Source organism: Armigeres subalbatus, chromosome 2 (genome assembly GCF_024139115.2).
Source record: "Armigeres subalbatus isolate Guangzhou_Male chromosome 2, GZ_Asu_2, whole genome shotgun sequence".
Lineage (NCBI taxonomy): Eukaryota > Metazoa > Arthropoda > Insecta > Diptera > Culicidae > Armigeres > Armigeres subalbatus.
This window is the reverse complement of record NC_085140.1, coordinates 113,831,453-113,857,536: the sequence shown is the minus strand read 5'-3', so window position 1 is coordinate 113,857,536 and position 26,084 is coordinate 113,831,453. Positions and strand designations below refer to the sequence as shown.

The window sequence follows — 26,084 nt, the reverse complement described above, 5'->3', positions numbered from 1 at the left end:
TTCGGGGTAGTGTGCCATTAGGGGTAATGACATTCGGGGTAGTGGAGTTCGGGGCAGTGGCCTTCAGGGTAATGGAATTATGGGTAGTGTCGTAGAGGCACACTCGAGCATTGTCCATGTTTCATGTCCGTAGAGGACTACCGGTCTTACCGGAATAGTCAAATTGTAACCGAATTACAAAGTTTACATATCGTTCGAGCTTGATCTTGATTAACTGCTCGTAGTTGCTACTCCATTATGACCAGATCAGCTGTTCTTGCACAGGGAACCAACAGATGTTTGCTTGGGACTAGCACACATCTTCAATGTACAAGTACTGGTGATCTCATTTGTTAGGTCATACTGGCGCCTGCCACGTCAGAATGCAAGTCAATGTAGGGAAGGGGGAGGAAATGATGATGCAATCACTCGCCCACTGCAAGCCGAATATACCTCTGCACTTGAAACGAGTTCATGTGGAATTTGTTGGAATTTTTGGGTTAGGTTCGAGAGGCAGAGGTCCGTCTTAGTTAACGAGCTGCCAATGTGATAGATAGGCGAAAGCAACTGATGGAACAAAGTTTACATATCGTTCGAAAGATAAACTCATAAATTTTGTGGCCATGTAGTGATACGCTGGTTCCAGATACAATGACCACCAGGAAATGACTTCAATGGGGACCTTATCGGCCAGGGGAGCATAAAAATCCCTCCACATCTGTCTTTAGACGGCTAATTCTTCATAGATTCTCACAAAACCGGGATGTATGGTCCATGAGAGAGTTTTTGACCAAAATGGCCACTTATGGAACCTGCAGGGTACTCCCGGGGAATCCGTAAAAGGGGACATTTCCGCTTTTACACCAAAATATGCCGTGCGACGGCTCTTTCGTCGTGATTTTTCACCAAATAGATGGCCAAGCGCTTGTTATAGATTATCGACCGATTATAATTGGCCACTTTTGAAACCTATGAGATGCCCCCGTGAAACTCGTAAAAGGGGGCAATTCAATTTTTACACAAAAAAAATCCGTGTGGTAATTCTTTCTTCGTGCTTTTCCATCAAATGGATGGTTATGCATTTGAAATCAAATATAGATCATATTGGCCGCTCCCGGAACCTGTAAGTTGCTTCCAAAGAACCCGTAGAAAGGGACATTTCCATTTTTACATCACAATATGTCGTGCGACGGCTCTTTCGTCGTGATTTTTTTACCAAATAGATTGTTTTGCACTTGAAATAGATTATCGACGACATTGGCCACACTCAAAACCTATAAGGTGTCTCTTAAAAGGAGGCTTTCGAGCCTCTTGAAAGAAGGCTGCCGAGCCTCTTGAAAGGAGGCTTCCGAACCACTTGAAAGGAGGTTTCTGAACCGCTTGAAAGAAGACTTCCAAGCCTCTCAAAAGGAGGCTTCTGAGCATCTTGAAAGGAGGCTTCCGAACCTCTTGAAAGGAGGCTTCCAACCCTCTCAAAAGGAGGCTTCTGAGCATCTTGAAAGGACGCTTCTCAGCAATTGAAAAGAGGCTTCCAAACCTCGTGAGAGAAGTCCGAACATCTTGAAGGGAGGTTTCCTAGTCTTTTGACATGAGGCTTTCAAGCCTCTTGAAAGGAGGATTTCGCGGTTCTCAGTATTTTGGAAGAAAGCTTCCGCGCCTCTTCAGATTCTAGATTTTAGTTTAGAAACATATTATTGAACATTTTGTATCAATCGTGTAGAATATATTTAAGATTTTCAAAAATTTGTTCATTCAACGTTTTGTCCTTTGGTCCTACATCCCTTCATACGATGTACTGCTTGTGGTTGACATAATTCAATAGTCTTTGATTTACTTATTACCATGCTTATTATGTACAATACAAACTATTAGAATAAAAACCCAGATTAATCCACCTAGCGGCGATGATGCCTTTCTCGTGCATCGTAAAATGTACTGAAAAAATCACATAGGAAAGGTCAAAAAAGCACTTTAGGGGGATAGATCGCATATTTTCTATCATTTTGCATGTTTTTGCATTAATTACTATGCATTCCCACCACTCTTGAAAAAAAATTTTTTTTTTCGATTTTGAAATTTTTTTCCAAGGGGGGACCCTTGGGAAAAAACAATGATTTTTCAATAATTCCGAAATGCAATGTCTAATCAGGCCAATTTTCAATAGCAAACAATGGGACCGCATTCCCCGTCGAATGCAACTTGTTGCGAGTAAATCGGGTAATGCTAAGTTCCAAAAAGTGTGTCTACAAAATTTGTACACATACACACATACACACACACACATACATACATACACACAAACAGACATCACCTCAATTCGTCGAGCTGAGTCGATTGGTATATAACACTATGGGTCTCCGAGCCTTCTATCAAAAGTTTGGTTTTGGAGTGAAATTATAGCCTTTACGTATACTTAGTATACGAGAAAGGCAAAAAACAAAGCATTATCAATAAGTTTTTATAGAAATTGTAATAAATCTGGCCAGCTGGTATAAGATTTCGAGAGTTCGAGGATACTGGAAGAAGACGTGATTTTTTAATACCAGTTCTTTTGAAACCTCAACTGCAACCCACAAACGAAACATCGAAGACAGGCCAGTGTTTACTATTTCATTAATGCAATCCCTTCCTGCCATGCAAAGCTTCATCCCAATACCCAAAACGCAATTCCTCTAACAGTTTTTTATCAAAAGAACAAAAACGCAAACGTTTGGCACTTTTATCTTGTAACTGTGATGTCATTGCAATGACCGAAACTTGGCTTGGTGATGACATTTAAAATTCCGAACTCTCCTACGATTATGTGATTTATCGTCTCGACCGAAATCCTGTCAACGCTTCGTCTGATCAAGAAATAGCTCTGACGCAGACTATCCTTGCCTGCGGACTACAACAGATACAGGATATACGTAATGTGAATGACAGATTGCTCGACCTGGCCTTCGTTAGTGACGCGGATAGTATTGAACTATTTGAATCACCAAGCGGAATTTTAAAACATGACGTCTTTTATAAATAAATTTGACTATCTTCGTAATACTAAAGATATTGGACAAAACTGCTGCTATTATGATTTCGAATCCTGCAACGAAGTTGCCATTCAAGCCCGTTCATTGTCGATAAACTGAGAATCGATTTTGTCGAATTGTGATGTGGATGATGCTGTATATCGATTTTATGGTATTATTTTTGACACCATCCACACACGGTCGCGCGATCCGAGATATTTAGTTTTGCTATGCAGTGTTCGAAAAAAAAAAATCAATTAATGTGCGTTTTTATTTGCATTTCATATAATCCCTTCCCATAGATCGCATCACTCACCAAAGAGAATCCAGATAAAATATCCTATATAACTATCACAAAACATCATCCCAGTCCCAAGACAATCGTGGAGATGGAGAGGTGTTCTCGGTCTTTAGTGGCAACGAGAGCCGAACTTACAATCCTTCCTTTCCTATATGGCCGTAAGGACGTGGCCGGCGCCGTTATTGACTTAAAATACGTGAGCTTCTGAAACGTAGACATTGAGAATGGATAGGAAATCCCATGTTCCATTCACATGGTTCTCTGTGCAATTTCCCAAGTTCCAGTCAATCACGGAGTAGCAACTACGAATTGTACGGTCATAATGCTTTCATGCTCTCATGCTCTCAGAATCCCTGGAGGAATATCCAAATGAACCACAGGGGGAATTTTATGAATTATTCCTGGAGGAGTTCCCGAATGAATTTCTGGAAGATTTACTGGAGAAATTCTAGATGAAATTCCTGGAGGCATTGTTTAATGTGCTTCAGGAAGAATTTCCGAAGAACAACCTGAATAGATTTGGGACAAGAAGTTCTAAATGAATTTCCAAAGAAATTATTGAAGGAATTTCTAAAGAAATTATTTTGAAAAACTCTCGGAAGAATTTCCAATGGATTTTCCAAACAAATTATTAGTAGAATTTTCATATGAATTTTTAGATTTCTACAATAACTCCTGATGGATCTTTAACAATTCTTTTAGGAATTCTGCCATGAATTTCTCCGAGAAGTCCTTCGAAAATTCTGACAGCAGTAAAAGAAAACCCTGTTTTGAATTTAAAATTAAGAATTGCAAAAAAAAAACAAAATATAGGGATTTCAGTCGATTCATCATTTTACTTCTTCGGATATTCTAGAGAATTCCTTAGGAATTTACCTCAGAAGTTGATTCGAAAATTTCTTCAGTAATCATTCAGGTCATATTTCATGAATTTATTCAAAAGTTTGTTCGAAAAATCCTCCTCCAAAATTAAATTCGGTTTTTTTTAATTTTTTTAAAACATAAATTAATTTAAAAAAAATCCGTTAATCACCCAGAAGTTCGAAAATTCCTTCAGGAATTCCATCGTGAATTTCTTTTCTCCTGAAAGATTTTTTTCCAAAATCCTTCAAAATACCTTCAAAAATTCCTTACGGTATTCTTTCGAAAATTCCTTTAAAAAATTGCCTGAGAATTATTCCAGAAACTCCTCCGGAATCTCTTTCAGGAATTCCTTTAGCAATACTTAAAGAAATTCTTCAGAAATTCGGAAGTTTCATACCATCGGCTCCCATAATTCCGCTAAAATTTCTTTCAGGAATTTCCGAACGAATCCCTAAAGGAATTTTCGAAATTCATGAATTTCTCTGTAAAATACTCCAAGAATTTATTCAGAATTTCCTCCAGGAAGTTTTACGGCAAATTCTCAGGAAATTACTTTCAAGATAGATTCATTTTTTTTTCGGAAATACATCAAGATATTCTTTTAAAAATTACTTTAGAAAATCCTTAAAAATCCTTAAGCCCACTTCTCACGGAATCTAGATTAGGAAGTCCTCGCGTTTTCAAGGGCACATCACTCAATACGAACGAAACACACAATTCTCGCGCTTAGTTCCATAGGGGCGTAACTGTATTGATTGATTTGTCTTAATCGATTTTATATTTAGTTAATAACTCAATTGTTTCAAAAGCTAGAACCGTGATTATTGATTCTGATGCAAGATACAATCATCCTTCATCACTCCACACCATTAAATCATCGATAAACTAGCGCAATTCGGTACAATAGTAAACAGGGGCCCTCCTTAGCCGTGCGGTAAGACGCGCGGCTACAAAGCAAGACCATGCTGAGGGTGGCTGGGTTCGATTCCTGGTGCCGGTCTAGGCAATTTCCGGATTGGAAATAGTCTCGACTTCCCTGGCCATAAAAGTATCATCGTGCTAGCCTCATGATATACAAATGCAAAAATGGTAACCTGGCTTAGAAACCTCACAGTTAATAACTGTGGAAGTGCTTAATGAACAAGCTGCGAGGCGGCTCTGTCCCAGTGTGGGGATGTAATGCCAATAAGAAGAAGAAGAAGAAGAAGAAGAAGAAGAAGAAGTAAACAGAAAACACCGACAAAGAGAAAACGATCTATACAGTTACGCCCCTATGAAACTAAGTGCGAGAATTGTCATTTTTATTATTTCTACTGTGCCGCAGATAATAAAAATGACAGCTCCTTCCGAGATTGCTTAGATTTTTTTTTCGGAAATTCCCAAACGAATTGTTTTTAGGATTTTTTTTCGGAAATTCATTTAGAAATTCCATCGGAAATTACTTTGAAAATTTTTATCGGAATTGTTATTCAAATTCTTCTGAAATAACTACGGAAATTGCTTAGGAAACTTCTTTGTGATTTCTTTTGGAAATTGCTTTAGGAATATCTGCGGGAATCGGTTTCGGAATTCTTCCAAACTTTTTTTTAGAAATTGCTTAAGCAATAATTTCAGGAATTTTTTGAATAAACTCTTACAGTTTTCCTATTATTATTAATGGAGTTCTCACGAAATTTCTTTAGAACTTCTTCCAGGAATTCTTTCGATTGTTTTTCAAATTCCTCCGGACATTCTCCGGAAATTTAATTAGAAATTCCTTGAGACATTCGGATATTCCTTTAAGATTATTTTCGGGAGTCACTGTCACTGAAATTTATTCAGAAATTCTTTTATGATAATTCGGAAATTACTTCAAGAGTTCTCCCATAAATTTCATCTTTAGAAACTCTTCCGAAAATTAGTATTTCCTATTTCATTCTTTAAAAAATTCTCGGAAAAATTCCTCTAACAAAATTTCAGGAATAGTTCCTGAAGAAATTTCATACGTTTTTACTGAAAGAAATTCCAAAGGATTTCCTGGAGGAAGTTTCCAAGATATTTCCGAAGAAATTTTCAAAAAAAATCTATAATAATCTCTGAAGAAATTTCTAAAAGAGTTCATAAAAGAATTTCCGATGAAATTTTCGAAATTTCCTCAGAATTGCTGCTTTGAATATTCAAATGAATGTCTTAGTGTGTCTCCAAAGGAATAGCTGGATTTATCTCCGAAGTAATTTCCTGAGGGTTTTCCTGAAAAAAAAATCCTAGACTAAATTCCGAAAAAATACTTGGAGGAATGTCCAAAGATATTTGTGGACATATTTAATGTTGGAAATGCCTTCAGGAGTTTCGTTGTCATTTCCGTTAGCAATTCGTTCGAAATCCCCTAAGGAAATTTCTGAAATTGTGTCCTAGCATAGTGGAAGGGAGTTACTGGAGAAATTTTTGAGGAAATGAAATTCCGAAGGAATACCTGAAACAAATTTTGGATTGGATGTTTTTGGAAAAACATTCTAAAATAATTGAATATACCTTTCCAATAAATTAGATGGTTGCATTATATTTTGTAGACGATAAAATGCGATAAGAATTTTGTAATATTCCAAATTGCCTGACATTTTTAAATTGATTTATCGCTTGACTGATTACACCCTCCATTGTAGTTCCTACTACTCACGCCAAATTATAAATGAACCTATTACGCTGGTACCCCACCATTACCAGAGCTCTGACACCGCCAGTGATATCAAGTTACGAACTACACCTCTATAGCGTTACGTTATATATGAACGAAACAAACCCATTCCATATGTTTACAAATCTGAATGAAATTTGATCAACTTTGTTAATGTCAACAGGTTCCTATTTAGTTTTATACTTGAAAATGACGATAACAAAACACTGAAAAAGTTCCCAAGCAGAAATCGAAATACGTATCTGTTGATACAAGCAAAGCTGATTACAGTGGAAATAAATGGAAGAATCGTCAAGTCCTATAACTGTGTAACATTTTTCCTAAGATGCTCTAAAATAATTAATAACTCAAACTCACTTGTCATAAGACGAGTTTGTACTATCCCATTCATGTAATTCCACCACTTGACTGTACCTTGACAAAATTACTCAAACTGTTGTCCGAAGGGGTGGAGACATATATTTTTTTAAATAATTGTATCGGCCTAATAGAATACATTTTTTTGGCACTGCAAAGAAAAGAGCTGAAATAAGTAAATAATTCCAGCAGTAAATATCTGTGGACTTCCTCATTGAGCTCATAGAGCATACTTGCGAGCCGGTTAACTTCCACTTTGGGATGTAATGCCAAGACGAGGAAACATAGATTCAATGAAATATCTCAAAACATGGCCTATGCTGGTCTGGATTCAATTGGTTCAATGACATTAGTATTATTTATGGTGGAACTTCATGTACATGGCGAAAAAGAATAGGAATTTTCGATTCAACTCTAAAACCATAAGAATACATCCAAGTCAAACTTCATTTAAAGGGGACCATCTCACGAGTTTTTCCATTTCGTTAAATCAGTTCGATTATCATCGAACTTACCACCTACCTCAGGAGATGACCGTCCCGCCTGCGTGAGGCTTGCCACGGCGAGTCCTCGTACCGATATGCTTTCCGTATCAGCGGCGCGCACGAACAGCTCAGTTTGTTACCCATTGCGCAACTTGGGCAGCCAGCCTGTCCTCCTGAGGTTCCTTGCTGTCACCACATCACACTGGCATCGGCCCGGGAGAGTGCTTGGCCTCGGTTCAGCGACTGCGATCGCTGGTTGTGTCTGTGGCTATAGTGACGGCTGCTGCCACGCTGTGGAAGAGGACCAACGAGAAACGAATTTGTTAGAAAAGGAGGAAGGCCTGTTGGTGGGAATATGCTGGTAGTGCGTGGAGGGATTGGCATTTAAGGATTTGACAACGCATTTCCTTGTTATTTAGGTGTAATTTATTGTTGGATTTAATTGTTCTGAAAACCGACGCAAACTCAATCAATGGCAGATATTACTCAGCGTATTATGGAACACTCAACGGCTGCAGGTGTTCATTAACAGATGCCTGCGGTATATAATTCGGGCCTGGTGGCCTCACAACTGGATCTCAAACAATGAGCTCCATCGTCGTTGTCACCAGAGGCCGATAGCAACAGAAATTCGGGATCGGAAGTGGGGCTGGGTCGGCCACACTCTACGTAGGGGCGGAAACGAAATCTGTAAGCAAGCATTAGACTGGAACCCAGCGGGACATCGCAGCAGAGGCAGACCCAGAGGCTCATGGCGGCGAAGCCTCAATAAAGAAATAAAAGAAGTCGACCGAAATCTAACCTGGCAACAGGTTAAAGCGATAGCCGGGCAACGCTCAGGATGGAAATCTTTCAAGTCGGCCCTTTGCACCACCGGAGGTGTACAGGATCCGTAAGCAAAGTATTATGGAAATAAACAATTTCGTACAAGTTTCTCCCCAATTTCATTTAAAAGAAACTTAATTTTCAGTTTTACTATCTTTGATTGAAAGGATGACAAAGAAGTCTCAAATCATATTAAGCATATTTAATCATATTAAAAAAATGAAATCTTCCGAAGCTTTTTCGCAAACTCGTCCCATTTCCGATAAGATTGATAGATGAAAAAACTTATGCGGCTATCCTTCGTACTAACTCCAAAGCATCGCCAATCGCCACGTTTTCCACTTGACCTAAATGCTGTTGAATCTGTCCCGCTCGTATATTTAATGAATCGCTGTGCACAGTCCGCGTGGAGTACAACCCGGTCATCCCTGCCCGTCCGATTCGTCCTCGGCAGGGTAGATAATAATGCGAAAGGTGAGTGTTCACTGCCAGCAGTGCGCTGCTCATCACCACGTCTCGTAGTGACCCTTCAGCTGGCAGGGGAGCAACACAGACAGTGTGCGATGGTGCAAATGAAAAAGGGCCTTCCATGGGAGTGTGCCAGATATTTGATATTGATTGAGTTTGCTTTTGGCTGTCGTCACTGGCTGGCGACTGCACTCTCTTGGTTTCAGAAAAAAAATTAAACCGGCAGAAATTTAAATTTTAAATTAAATGGTAATAGACTACGGGGTGAGATATTGGTGGCCGATTGAGAGTGATCTGTTATTAGGAAAAAGCTCGAGACAGTGTAGAAAGATGATCAGGAAAGGAGATGAGATAAGCTTAGTACTACGATGCTATTCTTGTGAAGAGACTATTGGTGAAGCATAAATTGAAGGGAAAAGGTTTTTCTTTAGGCATAGGAAATTGGAGATGAAAGGTCGCTTTACTGGACTGGAAGAATGTTCAATAGCGCAATTGCAGAGCCGGAGCAATTGAATATGAGATGCAGTTTTCCGGGCGGTGATTGATGAAACTTATCAGATATGCTAATTTATGAAGAGCGATGATATGATTATTACTAATTTTGAAGCTCTTCCAATTGAATTATACGAATTGTTATCAACAAGCTGATATTTTGCAGTAAACAAATTAATTCTACGTATTCTAATGCAAATACAAACTACTTTTGGACTAATACGACATAAAAACAAATGTATGTACAAGTGAGGCTATAAAATATTTACAAATTTATTTAACTCGAAATATTCACCGTAGTCGTTGTTAAATTTAATATCTAAGTTCTTTGTATGACCATCGCAGTGATTTAATAGTTTGAACTAGAGTTTAATCTTTAAACATGTATTCATATGGAATCGACACATGATGACACTTTCAGAAATTTATCTCTGTGAAGCGATGAATAGTCAACATTTCATTTTATATTTACAAGTTCACCATGATTGGTAGTAGTCGTTACGATTGGCATCGAAAAGCTGCGTGATAAAAAATAGCTTATTATGATATCATTCATCAGATGAAGGTCTATTTTCGAAAATAAACATTTTCAGTATTATTTTGCTGTTTGACATTATATTAGGGTTACTGAGGATAATGATATTTTTCAGGATTTTCGGCTTTCAGTCACATGAAAATGTTGATAATTTCAAATCATTGCCAACGTTTCGATCCGGGGGTTTGGATCTTCATCGAAACGTTGGCAATGATTTGAAATTATCAACATTTTCATGTGACTGAAAGCCGGAAATCCTGATAATGATATTGTTTCGTATAGTTTATTATTGTATCTTTTGTTTTATGTTTCATTCAGAGCCGTACTGACACCTTCATCTATTTGAAAGTACAGATCGTTAGGTAATTAATTTCTCTATTAATAAAACTGCCAATGAATCACATACAGTGGTTGGTTTGCTACCCGCCGCTGCCGTATCCAGGCGCCGACGTACATATATGTAAAATTAGCCCGCATGAGTTAACCACCTGAAGTTTGTATGGCGAAAGACATCTAACGCGGGTTTTCTCAACAGTAGGAACTTTTCACAAAAACCTATTTGGTACTAGTTATGTAGGAAGGGGTCTGCTACTATGCCTACCAAATATTATTTCGATTAAGGTGCTTATTTTCGAGATATTAAACATTAGATACCTTTCGCCATACTGATTTCCAAAAGTTAACTCCTAGTGTGTCGCTGTAAGCATGCTCAAAGCAGGCGATTCATTGTCGGCATTGTAAAGTCGAAAATTTAGATATTTTTGCCATCGTACCATTGGTACTTCGCATACCCGAAGGAATAGAAAAGATCCTAACTCCTAGTCCTTAGCCTCCTATGCAACAACCCCTATCCCTACCTCCTCTTGGTGCTGGCTGGGATACGAACAACCTTAGGGAAGACCAATCCTGGTGTGAACTATGGTTGTATCATGCTGACAAGGAAGGGGGGGGGGTTGCTTGCTCCTCTCCGGAGGTGCAAATTTTACTGAGCGTCTGTTCTCCGTTTTAGGAGCGGCTCGGAACAGCGGCTTTTCTCCATATAAGGGGCTGATCATCGTCCAAATGCCAGCGAGGGGCTCTAAGTGAAACTGTTCACCAAGGTCCTCGGGAAAATTTAGGGAATTTGATGTCAGGCCCTGCAAGCCAGCTTTAAAAAACCAACGCAATGAATAATCGACAAGAGAGTACGGACCGGAACAATCGCAAAGACCACTGGGACGGAAACTCGGTTCGTGGAACTGAAAATTTCTCAACTTCATCGGGAGTACACGCATATTCGCCGATGTGCACAAGGACTGTAGATTCCGCATCGTAGCGCTGCAGGAGGTTTGTTGGAAAGGATCAATGGTGCGAACGTTCAGAGGTTATTATACCATCTACCAGAGCTGCGGCAACACACACGCGCTGGAAACAGCTATCATAGTGATGGGCGATATCCAAAGGGGCGTGATCGGAGAGAATGTGCAGGTTGAGGATCAAAGGCCGGTTCTTCAACTTCAGCATAATCAACGTCCATAGCCCACACTCCGGAAGAACTGATGATGATAAGGACGCATTCTACGAGCAGCTGGAACGTGAGTACGACAGCTGCCCAAGCCACGACGTCAAAATCATCATAGGAGATATGAACGCTCAGGTTGGCCAAGAGGAGGAGTTTAGACCGACTATTGGAAAGTTCAGCGCTCACCGGCTGACGAACGAAAACGGCCTACGACTAATTGATTTCGCCGCCTCCAAGAATATGGCCATTTGCAGCACCTACTTCCAACACAGCCTTCCTTATCGATACACCTGGAGATCACCACTGCAGACAGAATCACAAATCGACCACGTTCTTATTGATGCACGGCACTTTTCCTACATTATCGACGTCAGGACATATCGTGGCGCTAGCATCGACTCTGACCACTATCTGGTGATGGTGAAACTGCGCCCAAAACTATCCGTCATCAACAATGTTCGGTACCGACGACCGCCGCGGTACGACTAGAGCGCCTGATGTCGCCACTGCATACGCGCAGCATCTCGAGGCAGCGTTGCAGGAAGAGGGTGAGCTCGATGGGGCCCCTCTTGATGACTGATGGAATACAGTTAAAGTAGCCATCAACGGCGCAGCGGAGAACAACGTAGGGTATGTGGGACGAAGTCGACGGAACAATTGGTTCGATGAAGAGTGCACACAGATTCTGGAGGAGAAGGACGCAGCGCGGGAAGCGGAGACAGGAGAAGAAACGACGCCTGGAAGAAGGGTAGTGCGTGGAGATGGAACAGCTATTCCGTTCTCAAGAAACATGCAAGTTCTATCAGAAGCTCAACGCATCCCGCAACGTGCCGCGAGCTGAGATGTGCAGTTGGAAGCAGAACTACGAGGAACATTTCAATGGCGTTGATAGTACAGGCAGTGAAAGTCAAGATAGCAGAGGAGATAACTACGTCAGCTCAGCAGAGGATAGAAGCCAACCAGCCCACACCTTGAGAGAAGATAAGAATATCATCCAACAGCTAAATACCCATAAAGCAGCTGGTAAGGATGATATCGGAGCTGAGCTCATCAAGATGGGCCCGGAAAGGCTGGTCACTTGCCTGCACAAACTGATCGTCAGAATGTGGGAAACTGAACAGCTACCAGTGGAAGAAAGGGGCCATATGCCCCATCTACAAGAAAGGCTACAAGCTGGAGAGTGAGAACTTTCAGTCGTCTGTCACCAATAGTGAATGAGTTCGTGGGAACTTATCAAGCCGGCTTCGTTGACGGCCGCTCGACAACGGACCAGATCTTTACTGTAAGGCAAATTTATCAAAAATGCCGTGGATACCTGGTACCAACGCATCATCTGTTAATGCATTTCAAGGCGGCAAACGCCACTTAATACCGCGTAAAGCTATGGAAAATTGTGGACAATAACAGCTTCCTTGAGCCTCTCTTTCCGTTTGGGGCACCCAGGAGGCCGCATTAATAGCGGTCTGAACAATTGTGTTGACGGCGAATTCACCGGGAGAAGGCTTTGCAAATCTTGCGAATGAAGGGCGTTGGCGAACCAGTGGCGCAGAACCCCTTCTCTCTTCGCCTTTCCATTTAATTCTACCTCAAAGCCAGTTCGAGCAACAACTCAACATGAACCACTCACTCGCACTGAAACTTTGATCAAAATTTTAGAACACCTGACGTTTACTTCGGCGAGATGCTTACTATTAAACACAGACGCCGTTTTATTGCCGGTTGACTATCTGCTCTGTCCGTTGCGAAGCCAAGAAGCTTGGGAACTTTACAGCATCCAGAGAAGACCGCCGAAGCTGATAAACACACCGTCTATTATCTTTACTCTTACCGGAACGTTTATTCAGGAGCATATCTACTTGGGTTGATCCTGGTGTAAGATCCGAGATTACTATCCGAAACCCGTACGTTGTTACCGCTGCTGTGAGTTCAGATATATAAGCAAGCGATGCCCCAACTCAGCTCAACTCTGAGGGAACTGTTCGTAGCGCCACCCCATCGATAACCCCATGACAACTTAGACATTGAAGACCAGAGCATCAGCAAAATGTGGAACACAGTCGCCAATCACGCAGTCTGCGGAGGGTTCGCAAATCGTCTTCCACCTGATCGAGCTACCTTACCCGCTGTGCACCTCGCGGTCTTGTTCCCGTCGGATCGTTGTCAAGAACCATTTTCACCAGATTACTGTCCGACATTCTGGCTACGTACCCGGCCCACCGCAGTCTTGGATGGATGGATGGTTCTCAGAAAAGCTGATGCAACTCGTGGTTCATTCGGCTCCTCCACGTACCGTCCGCCACCTGCACCCCATCATAGATGGAACGCAGCACTTTTCTTTCGAAAACTCCCAGTGCGCGTCAGTCCTCCACGAGCATCGTCCAGATCTCGTGTCCGTAGAGAACTACCGGTCTAATAAGCGTTTTGTAGATAGTCAGTTAGGTACTGCGGCGAACTCAGTTCGATCGGAGCGTTTAGCGGAGTCAAAGTACGTACGATTTCCTGCCATGGTGCGTGTCCGAATTTCTCTGCTGGTATCATTATCAGAGGTCACTAGTCAGCCCATGTACACGAATTCTTCAACCACCTCGATTTCGCCACCACCGATACAAGCTCGTGGTGGGTGGCTTACATTGTCCTCTCTTAAACCTCTTCCTATCATGTTCGATGAATTGAAAACTCCAATCCGTTTAGCTTCCCTTTTCAGTCTGATGTAGGCTTCCTCCATCCTCTCAAAGTTACGTGCCATAAAATCAATGTCATAGGCGAAACCAAATAACTGGACGGACTTCATGAAAATCGTACCACTCGTATCAATCCCTACCCTTCGTTTTACTCCTCCAAAGCGATGTTGAATAGCAGATAAGAAAGACCATCACCTTGCCCTAACGCGCTTCGAAGGGACTCTAGAATGCCCCTGAAACTCGAACTACGCACATCAAACGTGTCAGTTAATCCGGAAATCCGTTTACGTATATAAGCCGCCATAGCTGGTCCCGATCGATTGTATTATTTGCGACTTTGAAGTCGATAAGTAGATGATGTGTGGTAACGTTGTATTCACGGAATTTATGCAACACTGGACGTACGGCGAACACCTGATCTGTGGTAGAGCGTTCACCCTTGCAATTGGCATAAAATTTGGGAGAGTACCTTGTAGGCGGCGTTCAGCAATGTGATTGCGCAGTAGTTACTACAATTCAGCTTATCGCCCTTTTTGTAGATGAGACCCACGACACCTTCCATCCACTCCTGCGGCAGAACCTCATGCTCCCAATCGTTGGTAATTTCCCAGTGTAGCGCTCTAGACAGTGCCTCATCGCCGTGTTTAGATAGCTCTCTTGGTAGTTGGTCAACTTCAGGGACTTTTTGTTTTTCAGCCGGCAGATCTCCTTCTGGGTTTCCTGAAGATTCGGAGCCGGAAGTCGTATGTCCTACGCGCGTGCTCCGAGGTACCATACCTTCACCGTTGTCTGCCACATCGCCATTCAGGTGCTCTTCGTAGTGCTGCCGCCACCATTGGATCACCTCACGCTCGTTCGTAAGCAATTTCTCGTTCATGCTCTTCACAAATATCGGAGTGTGGCACGTGGTCCTTACGTGAACGTTTTAACTTCTCATAGAACTTTCGTGCGTTATCAGCGCGGTACGGTTGCTCCGTCCCTTGAAGATCTCGAGTTTCCTGCTGCCGCTTTTTCCACCGAAAAATCAAGTTTTGTCTGTTCCGCGGCCGTTTCTATCGTGCCTCGTTCGCCCTCGTGCTGCATTTTTCTCCCCAACTAACTGCTCACATTCGCCATCATACCAGTCGTTTCTCTGATCCGGGGGCACCGTGCCAAGTGCAGCGGTTGCGGTGCTACCAATGGCGGATCGAATATCTCTCCAGCCATCTTCAAGAGACGCTGCGCCTAGCTGCTCTTCCGTTGGAAGTGCCACTTCCAGCTGCTGCGCGTATTCTTGGGCTAATCTACCGTCTTGTAGCCGCCCAATGTTAAGCCGCGGCGACCGACTTCGACGCGTGTTGTACACCGTCGAGAGCTTTGAGCGCAGGCATACTGCAACGAGGTAGTGGTCGGATTCAATATTCGCACTGCGGTAAGTGCGTACGTTCGTGATGTCGGAGAAGAATTTACCGTCGATTAGAAGGTCGATTTGGTTATTCGTTTCTTGATTAGGTTATTTCTATGTGGCCTTGTGGATATTCTTGCGGGGGGAGAAAGTGCTTCCGCGGAAGGCTGCAAAGTTTATGCATCGTTGGCCATTGTCGTTCGATACGATATGGAGACTATTCGGTCCGATGACCGGTCTATACATTTCCTCCCTTCCTACCTGAGCGTTCATGTCACCGATGACGATTTTGACGTCCCGCAGTGGATATCCATCGTATGTCTGCTCCAGCTGTTCATAGAACGCTTCTTTTTCGTCTTCGGGTCTCCCTTCGTGTGGGCAGTGCATGTTGATGATGCTATAGTTGAAAAAAAAAACGGCCTTTTAACCTCAGCTTGCACATCCTTGCGTTGATTGGCTGCCACCCAATCACGCGTTGGCACATTTTACCCAGCACTATGAAGTCGGTTCCCAGCTCGTTGGTGGTGCCACAGCTTTGGTAGGTGGCAGTCCCTCGATGTCCGTTTTCCAAAATTTCTGTCCTGTTCAGCAGATATCCTGCAGCGCTACGACGTCGATGTTGCGGGAATGTAATTCATTGTAGGTTATTCTGTCGCAACCTGCGAAGCCTAGCGACTTGCAGTTCCATGTTTCAAGTTTCCAATTATGATCCTTTATTCATCGCCTCGGTCGTTGCCGATTGTATCGAGTCATATTATCTTCTTTGTCGTTCGTAGAAGTTATTTTTAAAGCGGCTTATTGGACTTGCGCAAACCACCTGTCTCGTCGGAGGGCCGTCGTGTCAGGTCTGTCCATCTAACACTAGAATTTGGGCTTGTGCGCTTTGAGCGGCACACGGTCGCTTTGGCGGAGCTTACTTGCTGATACATGCTTTTTATAGAAGTTTATCAGAGCCCACTGTCAAACCTCACCACATCCTAGACAGGCACCACAACTCGCAGATGGCCTGGGGAGGGATTCTCAAGCCTTTGGACATAGTCCCTGATGCCTATAACCCTGGGGATTATTGAAACGTTAACCCTTTTCTAGACACCCTTCAAATGAAACCCTTTACCCACTTTTCAGAAGGGTTACGTGGATTTATTGATGTGTCATTAGCCCCGAGCTGGATAGTGAGCCGGCTCCTCGTCCACGGACGTGGGCCCTAGAGGCAGTGATCACCCACGGTGTCTCTATGGGGAGATATTATTTTTTTCAAAAATCAATATCTCTGAAACACCTACCACGCGAAAGTATATGCTCTCCTCTTTCATATAGTGGGTAAACTAAAATGTTCTATCGGGGGATCTAGATCAATTATTGTTTTTTTTTCACTATTTTTAGTGCAAACTCCATAGAAATCTCAAATGATAGCCGATTTAACCCCCCCCAGAAATGTATGAAAAAACGACCCCCGATAGATCATTTTAAAAATGCACCTACGTGAAAGCGGAAAACCAATACTTTCGTGTAGTGGGTGTTTTAGAAATACTGTTTGTTTTGACCCTTCCTTCGGAAGTGTCTATAATTTCACTTTGTATGCGTTACGCAGGTGTGTTACGTATTGATCTATCAAGAAATCTCGTGAATTATTAAATAAAATGTATGGTATTTCAAACAAATACACTTTGACATTGAAAATATAATTATAACAAATAATATGACATGGAATTATGCCTATTTTTCTGATTTGTTTCAAAGAAACAAATGATTTTAATTTAGGAACATATAGAAGCATGTACAAAAAATCTTCTCAGAAAAGCAAAAAACGTAAAAATTGAAAGGGATTTCAAAAATTTCTTCAGTGGAAGCTAGATAGCAAATGTGAGCATGTTTTGAGACACTAATAGATCACTTGTATGCATGTATGTGTGCGTATATGTGCAAATTCTGAAATTTACTACCATAAAAATCTCGCTCATTTTTAAGGTATTGAACAACTTTAGTTTTACCAAATTAGGCATCCATAAGGCGAAATATATGTTATTATTGAACGCTATTGAGTTTCGCTCAGATCAATGACTGATTTAGTTAGTTCTGGATTAATTAATATCGAGGTATCTGGAAATTACGAGTACAATATATTAATCCACCGTTACGATAGTTACTAACCATGTCACAATAGTTATTCAATCCGACGAGCGCCTTATAGATAGGCAGCATGAAGCACAGTACGTTATCATTCGTTAAGTTGTCATTCAACCCATGACATCCGCCTTTGGGTAGGCAATTATTTTGTCAGCTTCAAGATAAATCACCGTGGGAAGCTGAGTAGTTTTATCTCGGTTTAAATACTGGAGTCTGGAAAAAATTCCTTATAACTGAAGCCCCAAACGCAATACAACGGAACAGCGACGGAAACGGAAAATTTGACAGCTAGCCCATATATTTTCTGTCAAATTTGCCGTATCCGTCGCCGTTCCGTTGTATTGCGTTTGGGGCTTAAGGAAGGGTCAAAATCTCACTGTAGGTGGATTAATCTGGGTTTTTTTTTAATAAGCCTCTTCGGACAAAGACACCGTGCACCTACCGATTTTCTTGGCGCTTGATATCCAACCCAACTTTTTTTCGTAGGCGCAGATGAAATGAGATGCCCGATGCAGAGTTGGCCTTATTTGAAGGAATTTTTAAGAGAAAATGGATGTCAGGCACCTCCACGGAACAATAGAATGCCAACCTGGTTGTTCCCATTCCAAAAACCAAGGCTACCCTTGGGACGTCGGAGGCTACAGGCCCATTGCGCCAACCAACATCACCGCAAATGTAATGGAACGGATGGTGAATAGAAGGCTCCCAGAATTCCTCGAAAGTACTGGCCGCCTCGTTAAAAGACAGCACGCCGTCCGTTTGGGCTGCGATACTAGTACTTTTTTGCATCGTTCTGGCAGATCTTCACAGATCACCATTTCGAGTTGGCTTCCTTGGACCTCTCCAAGACCTACAACCGTAATTTGACACCTGAAATTTTGGCGAAATTAAAGGTTCGTGGGATCACCAGAATCCTACTAGACTTCATCAAGATTTTTCTGTTAAATGGCTCATTCTGTTCGGGGACCAAACATAAAAAATTCTGTAGGAGGAAAACCGGGGTTCCCCAAGATTCGGAACCCTATGGGATTTTTACTCTGGTAAACGTGGAGGAAATCCTCTTGATCGCGCCTGGGAAACATCAGCAATATGTTCAGGTGGGCTAAGAACGTACGTTTGTAACTCATGGCTGCGAGTAACCAACGCTATTATCAACAGTCGACTCCTCATCAGTTGTATCTACTCTACATATAAACCCTATTACATACAGAAAATTGAAACTGTCTCAAACAGTAATGCTACCCTCATTTGTGTCCGCGTCATAGCGGTAATGAGTACGATTTACACTGGCAAACATCGGATGAAGTGGCCAGTTTCTGAGCCGGAAGGTTCAGGAAGCCGACACTGGGTGAAGCAGGACGTATCGAAAGCTTAGGCGACCAAATGGCACCATCGTAGTTCGTTCTGCCAGATGGTGAAAAATACCACCCTTCCGAGAGCCGACCTGATGAACCAACGCGAGCAAGTTGTTTTGTCGAGGCTCCGGGGGTACATCAACGCCACACACAATCTTGGCGGTGGCCACCGCCCTACCTGTGAAGCATGCGATGTTCAATTACCGGTAAACCACATCATCCACAACTGCCCCATATTCATAGCTGCCCAAATCGCCTACATTAACGACATTAATGACACGACAACCGCCTCACGGAACAATTTTCTGGACGAGCGGAGCGTTATAAATTTTATGAAACACTTCAACCTAAGTATTCAACTAAATTTGTCTTGTCGACCTGGCTACGACACGCCACGATGAACTCTTCGGACATTGACCTACAAGCGACGAATTCTGAAATTATCCCCCGATTCCTATAGAGATAGACTGACTGTGGGCTGAAAAACTATTTAATAAAGATTAAAGAATTTCTTCAAGCTATATAAAGAGCTAAGGTTTTTGTAACTAGAAAACGGAAACAAAACTCGCTCTTTACAAAATCCAAAGTCTGCGGATAGCTTTGAACATACATGATCCGTGAAGGAAAAAGGCGGACCAGCAAGCTTTCGAAGTGGGAAACTACAAAGTAGCATGTATTTGTATTTGTAATTTATTCATCGGACTGTGCTGTCTACATGAAATTCTTAAATCTAGTTGTGGCCAAACATTAAAAACATTACATACGGCTCAGCAAACGACAGCGAAATCTGGATGTTGAAATCTGGAAAAAATCTTGGCAATAAAAACACACTGAGCAACATTCCTCAGCTTGGCTAGAGTATCCAACCCGAGTAGACGACAGCGATCAGCATAGGCAGGCAAATTCAACGGGTCATTTCATGGAAGGCTGCGCAAAGCATATCTGACGAATCTTCTTTGCACAGATTCGAATCGCTCACTCCATACAGCCTGGTAGGGACTCCAAACAGCAGATGCAAACTCTAGTATTGAGCGAACCAGGGAGCAGTACAACGCTTTGTAACAGAACGGATCTTGAAACTCATTGGAGATTTTGAACATGAACCCAAGCAGGCGATTGGCTCTATCGATGGTATTTGAATTGAGAAGTGGTGGGTGTAGGTAAGCTTTTCATCCAAAATAACTCCTAGGTCTTTTACATGATCAACCCGTTGAAGTGGAGAACCAGCAATACTGTAGTCAAACTGGACGAAATTAGTTGTTCGTCGGGAACTTATGACACAGCATTTAGAAATGCTTAGAACCATCATATTCCGAGTACACCAGCCATTGAAGATTTCAAGAAGGTTCTGTAGTTCATAGCAGTCAGTGAGGTCTCGAAGAACTACATACATTTTAAGGTCATCGGCAAACAACAGCAGCATACCTTCACGTCGCAAAATAAGGGTTACATCGTTTATGAAAAGCGAGAATAGCAATGGTCCAAGGGTGCTACCTTGTGGAACTCCAGAAAGGTTCGAGAAATAGTCGGATGAATTATTTCCAATATTGACCGACATTTGGCGTCCAACCAGATTAGACCGGAGCCAGGTGCATAAAGCAAAAGAACAGCCCATTTTTTCTAGTTTTGCAAGCAGCAGGTCATGGTTAACTTTGTCAAAAGCAGATTTGAGATCGGTGTAAACGGCATCTATTTGGAATTTTTTACTCATGTTCTCCATCCAAAACGAAGTAAAACTGGCAAGATTCGTTTCCACAGAGCGACCGGGAAAGAAACCATGCTGATACGGGCTGATGTAATTTCTGCAGAAAGCGAACATTCTATCGTTCATAAGCGACTCGAACACTTTCGACTCCACTCCGAGTGATGTAATGCCATGGTAGTTTCTCACATCTCATTTGTCGCCTTTCTTGAAAACTGGGAACATAGTAGAGCATTTCCACTGCACTGGAAATTTCTTCTGCTGGAGTGATAGGTTGAATAGAAGACAAAGTGGCGCAGCTAAAATATCAGAGAATTTTTTTAGCACAGCCGATGGAAGAACGCTAGGTCCAGGAGAAAATGATGTTTTAGTCTGATGTATCGCTGACAGTACCATTTGAACGTCTACTTGAAAGACATCCACATCCACTACATTGCTAGGTATTCCACTTACAGCTCTATCAATGTAAACCTGAGAAGGCGAAAGGCCCGAGAATACACTTGAGAAGTGTTTAGCGAAAAGGCTGCATTTATCCTCAGTATTCAACGCAATGTCGTTATCGAGAAAAACACTTGATGGCAGTCCAGATTCCTTTCTTTTAGAATTCACGAAAGACCAAAACTTCTTGGGGTGTCGTCGGAGATTTGGTTGCGTGAGATGAACATAGTGTTTGTAACGGAGTTTATTATAGCACCGATAATCATTGCTGGCGATGTTGAAGTTCCGTTTAGTGAAGGCACACCGTCGAAAGGTATAAGCGCGAAGAGCTCTAGCGCGCACTCTTTTCATGTTCCGTAAAAGAGATTTAGTCCGCGGAGGTTTCCTCGGAGTCTTTCGCTTCGGTACAACGACTGAAACGCAATCACGTAGCAGACAGTAGAAGCGGTCTACAGCTGATTCGATGTCCAGGCGATCTAAAACATTCCAGTCAATACGAGACAAGCATTGTCGGAGCTGTTGAAAATCGGTTTTGCGAAAATTGAGCCGATCGTCACTCATAGGTTCATCGAAACATTGATTAAATCCGTTGTCAATTGATATATCCAACGCAGGATGATAGTTGTCAAGCGGCACAACGGCGTCCGGAGCCTCAACGATAGTGCATTTATGCAGTGAAGAATCATTGATAAACACCAAGTCGAGCATGTTTGAGTTCGAAATCTGATTGATTTGGCTGAGTCCAAGAAAAGCAATCCCATCGACTAGTTGGCGGCTGGCAGGTGTAGTTGCAGATAAAAGCGGATCAGGAAACAAATATCCGTGGTGGGAGAGAGACCAGACAAGTCCTGGTTGATTGAAGTCTCCAAGCAGAATAACCACATCCGGTGATAAGACCAAAGCGGAGGCAAATTCAGTAGCACCAAGGTGGAGTTGTATCACACTGCAATCATGTCGTCGGTCGGGAGGAATATACGAGGCGCCGATGAAAACGTTGTGACGTTGCGAGGCGCCGCTGAAAACGTCTCAATTGAATTAAATTGTCCTACGGCGATCTGGCAGGAAACAAGTTCATTGGAAACAGCAACTAGAACACCACCACCGCGCACGCGAGAGCTATTGGATATACTGCGGTCCACTCTATAAACAGCGAAATTGTCACCGAAAAGTTGGAGTGAGTTGATTCTCCCATCAAGCCAGGTTTCGGTGAACACATAAACATCATACTCGCCGTCAAGCACAGCCAGATAAACGTCGTCCAATTTGGTAGAAAGTCCTCTAGTATTTTGATAATATACTCGTAGACTCCTAGAGGGAGCGGTGTCCATGACAGAAGTCGAAACTGAGCTGAAAAGCGGCGAATTTTCAGGCAGCGACAGATCATTAACGTGATTATACAATATACATACTCGCCTGGTGAAGAAGATCGGAAGTCCCGTATACCATCACCGACCACAGGACCGGGACGACGACGATGGCGGGTGGCAGTGGATAGCACGACTGGGTCGGGAGCATGCGATGCACAGTTCATCGGAATCTCTGAAGACATTTTGCAGAAAAACAATACTCAACACAGAAATTGATACGTTGAGCTCGTGGAAGGTACGTACGTAGCTGCATGTAGCAGAAGAAAACCTGAGGGGCCCAATCTTTCGAGGAAATTGGAGGAACAATGTTCGTCGGTTCGTCGAAAATATGGCTCGACTATACACTTGGCAGTGGGTTGTGCCTCGCAACGCGGGATAGCTATTATTTAGTCACTGGACGCTAGGAAAGATAAAGACAATTATTTTTTGACCGAGTGTTCTGGTGAAATATCGTGAGGTATAAGTCATTCTGGAAGACATTGGACTGGAGAAACCTCAATTCATTTCAAAAATTACTTTGCCATAAGATAAATGTCATAAGGTTATTGCTATGAATTATGTGCTTTTTATTTTTTTATTCCATCATAAGATGATCCCAGTGTCCGTCGCTAGCTACAACCGTACGCAAGGATAAACTCAATCGTCGGCCAAAATCGATGGCTCGAATTCGCACTCCCTGCCACTGAACCCGTTCCGCATGCAAGAAGAAGGTATGCAGCAGCCAATTATCATTCGCGATTTTACACCGCACGCTTGGCCGACTGACTGGCTGACGCGATTAACATTTGTGTTTATCCTTTCGGAGGCTGTGTGCCGCTCGCTGCAGACTTGTTGCTCACGGAGTTTTATTGTTGGAAAGAAGAACCAGGATGGGGCACCACATACACAGGCAGGTGGGCTGCTACGCTACAGTCAGTAGTGGCACTGGCGGCTGGCGCTGGGCTGGGTGGAAATAGTGAGCAGGTGGGAGTGAAAGCCTTGTGATAAGGAGACTAGATAGAGAGTGAGAACAAGCGAGAAGGAGCACGGGCAACGCGTGTATTTTCGGTGTGTACAGGTGTGCCGAAAGATACAGCATGACGGTATCGGTGATAGTGGGAGGGGGAGGTGGTGGGGTGTAATGCCGTCACAGCGAGAAAGTGTGAAAATAGGTGTGTAGGTGTTCGGTGCTTTAGTTGAACGGTTATTTTCTGGATTTATATATTTTGCATTCATTCGTGGTTAGCTCTTGCCGTGGTTATTGCCAGGACTAAGAATCTGTGATTTCAGGTGTGGGAAAGGTTTGGTTTTTCTTTTGATGGGAAAATCCGAATTGTAAACATACCTCGAAGTGGCTCCAGCCATCGGCGTTCATTTTAGCAGCTTCTACGCTACCTTTAGCTCCCATTTTGAGAAGATTCTGTTGACTTGTTTGATATTATAGATCCTTTCTACACGGTTGATTGTTGTTTATGCAATGTAAGATGATATTTTTTTGTTTCGGATCTCAGTTGGTTTGAAAAGGCGATGGGGAAGATGAAAATAACGATAATCACACACTAACACTGACTGGTTCTACCAAAATTCAAATTCTAGCACTAATGATGTTTGATTCTACGAATTCCTCCTGCTCCTTGTAGGTTTCTTCCAGTTCAAAGATTTGAATCAGAATGTTATGCGTCAAACACACCCATCTCTCACAATCTGCGGGAAATATAGGACATCGGGGAAATGTATTCTTACAGTAATCCATAAATGGAATTAGTAACGATTGCATCACTACAGTATAGTGCATGAATTCTTACTAAACCCATTAGATGGATTGCAAGCAGAATCGTATATTTGAACAAAGATTTTTGTTTTCTTCTCTCGAATTCCCCCACTCTAAGCTGACATTTCAGCTGCTCAAAATTTTATTCCACTTGTATTCGGTTACTCCATCCTTTCAAAATTACCACCTTTCGTTATTCGATAATGAAACCTATTTTGGTTTGCAATCCACAGTCACTCAATGAAATTTCGCAGCACATTCCCTTAATTTACGCGAAAATTCCGACACCGAAAGAAACACTTTTCCCTTTGCATCCCATTGCTCCGATCGATAGTACAATGTTGGTTCTCCAGATCAGCTCATCCCTTCGCACTCACATCTCACCGCGGCGGAGCTCATCTCCCACATTCACGCTCATCTTCGCGATGACCGCTTCCGTTCTCTCGTATCCTAATTTTCCCGAAATTTTCATCGATTCCAACCAAACTTCATCACCGTTTTATCGCATGTATTCATCTCTATGTGAACACCTTTGGACCAGCACACATCCAAACACGCTCACGCTCCAGTCGAGTCGGGGGTCGCGTAAACTTTTGTGCCAGATGATGGTTGATTCCACGCAAAGTTACCAATGGACCGCACTCGACCATGTTTTATTGAGATGAATATGGGACGATTTGTTGTATAAGAGACTAAGTGTTTGCCATAAGTAGAAAGATTATCTGAGGGCTTAAATGAAATACATAATTGAATTAAAAAAATGATAAAACAAATGACAAAAAATTGTAGTGTTTCATGATACAAGGCGCGCGTAAAGTTTTTAGCAGACATTCAAAGGGTTAGATCTATTGAAAAAATAGAGAAAAATATCCAGCTTTGCTTGGATGTTTGTGTTGCAAATATCATATAAGTACTGAACTATTTGCAACACCGCATTCTTGATCAATTTCCGTGCTATTGTTTCTTTTTCCTAAACCACTGACCCAAAGTTGTATTCCACCAATATTCCAACAAAACCTTTCCGGCGTCAAACGAATTCACCAGCTTTTTGTATATGCAAACCTTACGGATCCCAAGACGAATCGATTAGGGAAAAACAATTGCAGGGTGGTCAACCCGTTTGTGAGTTAAATCGTCAGGAAGGAAATTCAAACTCATTTTTATTTATATAGCAGTTTACATTTATACTCTAAACTTGAAATTTTCGAAGCAAAATTGAATTTATCAATTCGTATTTTCACTGTTATTAACTAGGGTAAATCAACCTATTGTGGAGGAGTCAGCGTCTTGACCTTAACACTGAAGTAACAATTTTATTTAACGATATACTTGTTCGTAAATCAAGATCGATCCCTCTAGGGTTTCGATTCTCAACCTGATGCATTTTTAATTCTGGGGGCTTGGGTGGACCAGGGAATATCTGAGACGAAAATACAGGATGGCTGATGCCGGATCAGTATAGCATCCCAGTCAGCATTTTGGTACCTATATCTCTTAATATAGGTTATCATATAAGAATCAACTTAATCGTATATAATGCACAGATTGGCTAAATACGTACCAAAGTGGAGGCGATATAGGTACATACGAGTGTTAATATACGATTTTTGCCGACATCATGAGAACCACTGCACCATACCGCATACATAAACTACACAATTTATATATTTACAACTGCTTGAAACTTCTACAAGCCATTTGGACTGAAGTGGTTTCGATTGTATTACGACTCACATAGACATTAATTCGCACTGATATAGGTTAGTGCAAGGAGTATAAGTCATTACGAGT

The 26,084-nt window shown here is 42.2% G+C and overlaps 2 protein-coding genes across 6 annotated transcripts in view; both read right to left on the bottom strand.

Annotated features, from left to right (window-relative positions):
• Positions 1–7,838, bottom strand: part of LOC134210688 (protein still life, isoform SIF type 1) — a 426,260-nt gene extending 418,422 nt beyond the window's left edge. Inside the window, exon 1 of the mRNA XM_062686893.1 lies at positions 7,706–7,838. Coding sequence (XP_062542877.1) covers positions 7,706–7,812 — 107 coding nt within the window. The 5' untranslated portion in view covers positions 7,813–7,838. The remainder of the gene's footprint in view (positions 1–7,705) is intronic.
• LOC134210690 (uncharacterized) overlaps positions 7,824–26,084 on the bottom strand; it is a 131,006-nt gene continuing 112,745 nt past the window's right edge. For 2 of the 5 annotated variants that reach the window (XM_062686897.1, XM_062686895.1), the window contains exons 4-5: positions 23,868–24,028; positions 7,824–7,959 (exon numbers count right to left, since the gene is read on the bottom strand). In XM_062686897.1, the coding sequence (XP_062542881.1) occupies positions 7,858–7,959; positions 23,868–23,930 (165 nt within the window). In that variant the 5' untranslated portion in view covers positions 23,931–24,028 and the 3' untranslated portion in view covers positions 7,824–7,857. Of the gene's footprint in view, positions 7,960–23,867; positions 24,227–24,480; positions 24,612–26,084 lie in introns of those variants that run through there. The other 3 variants (XM_062686896.1, XM_062686899.1, XM_062686898.1) reach the window with 2 other exon arrangements.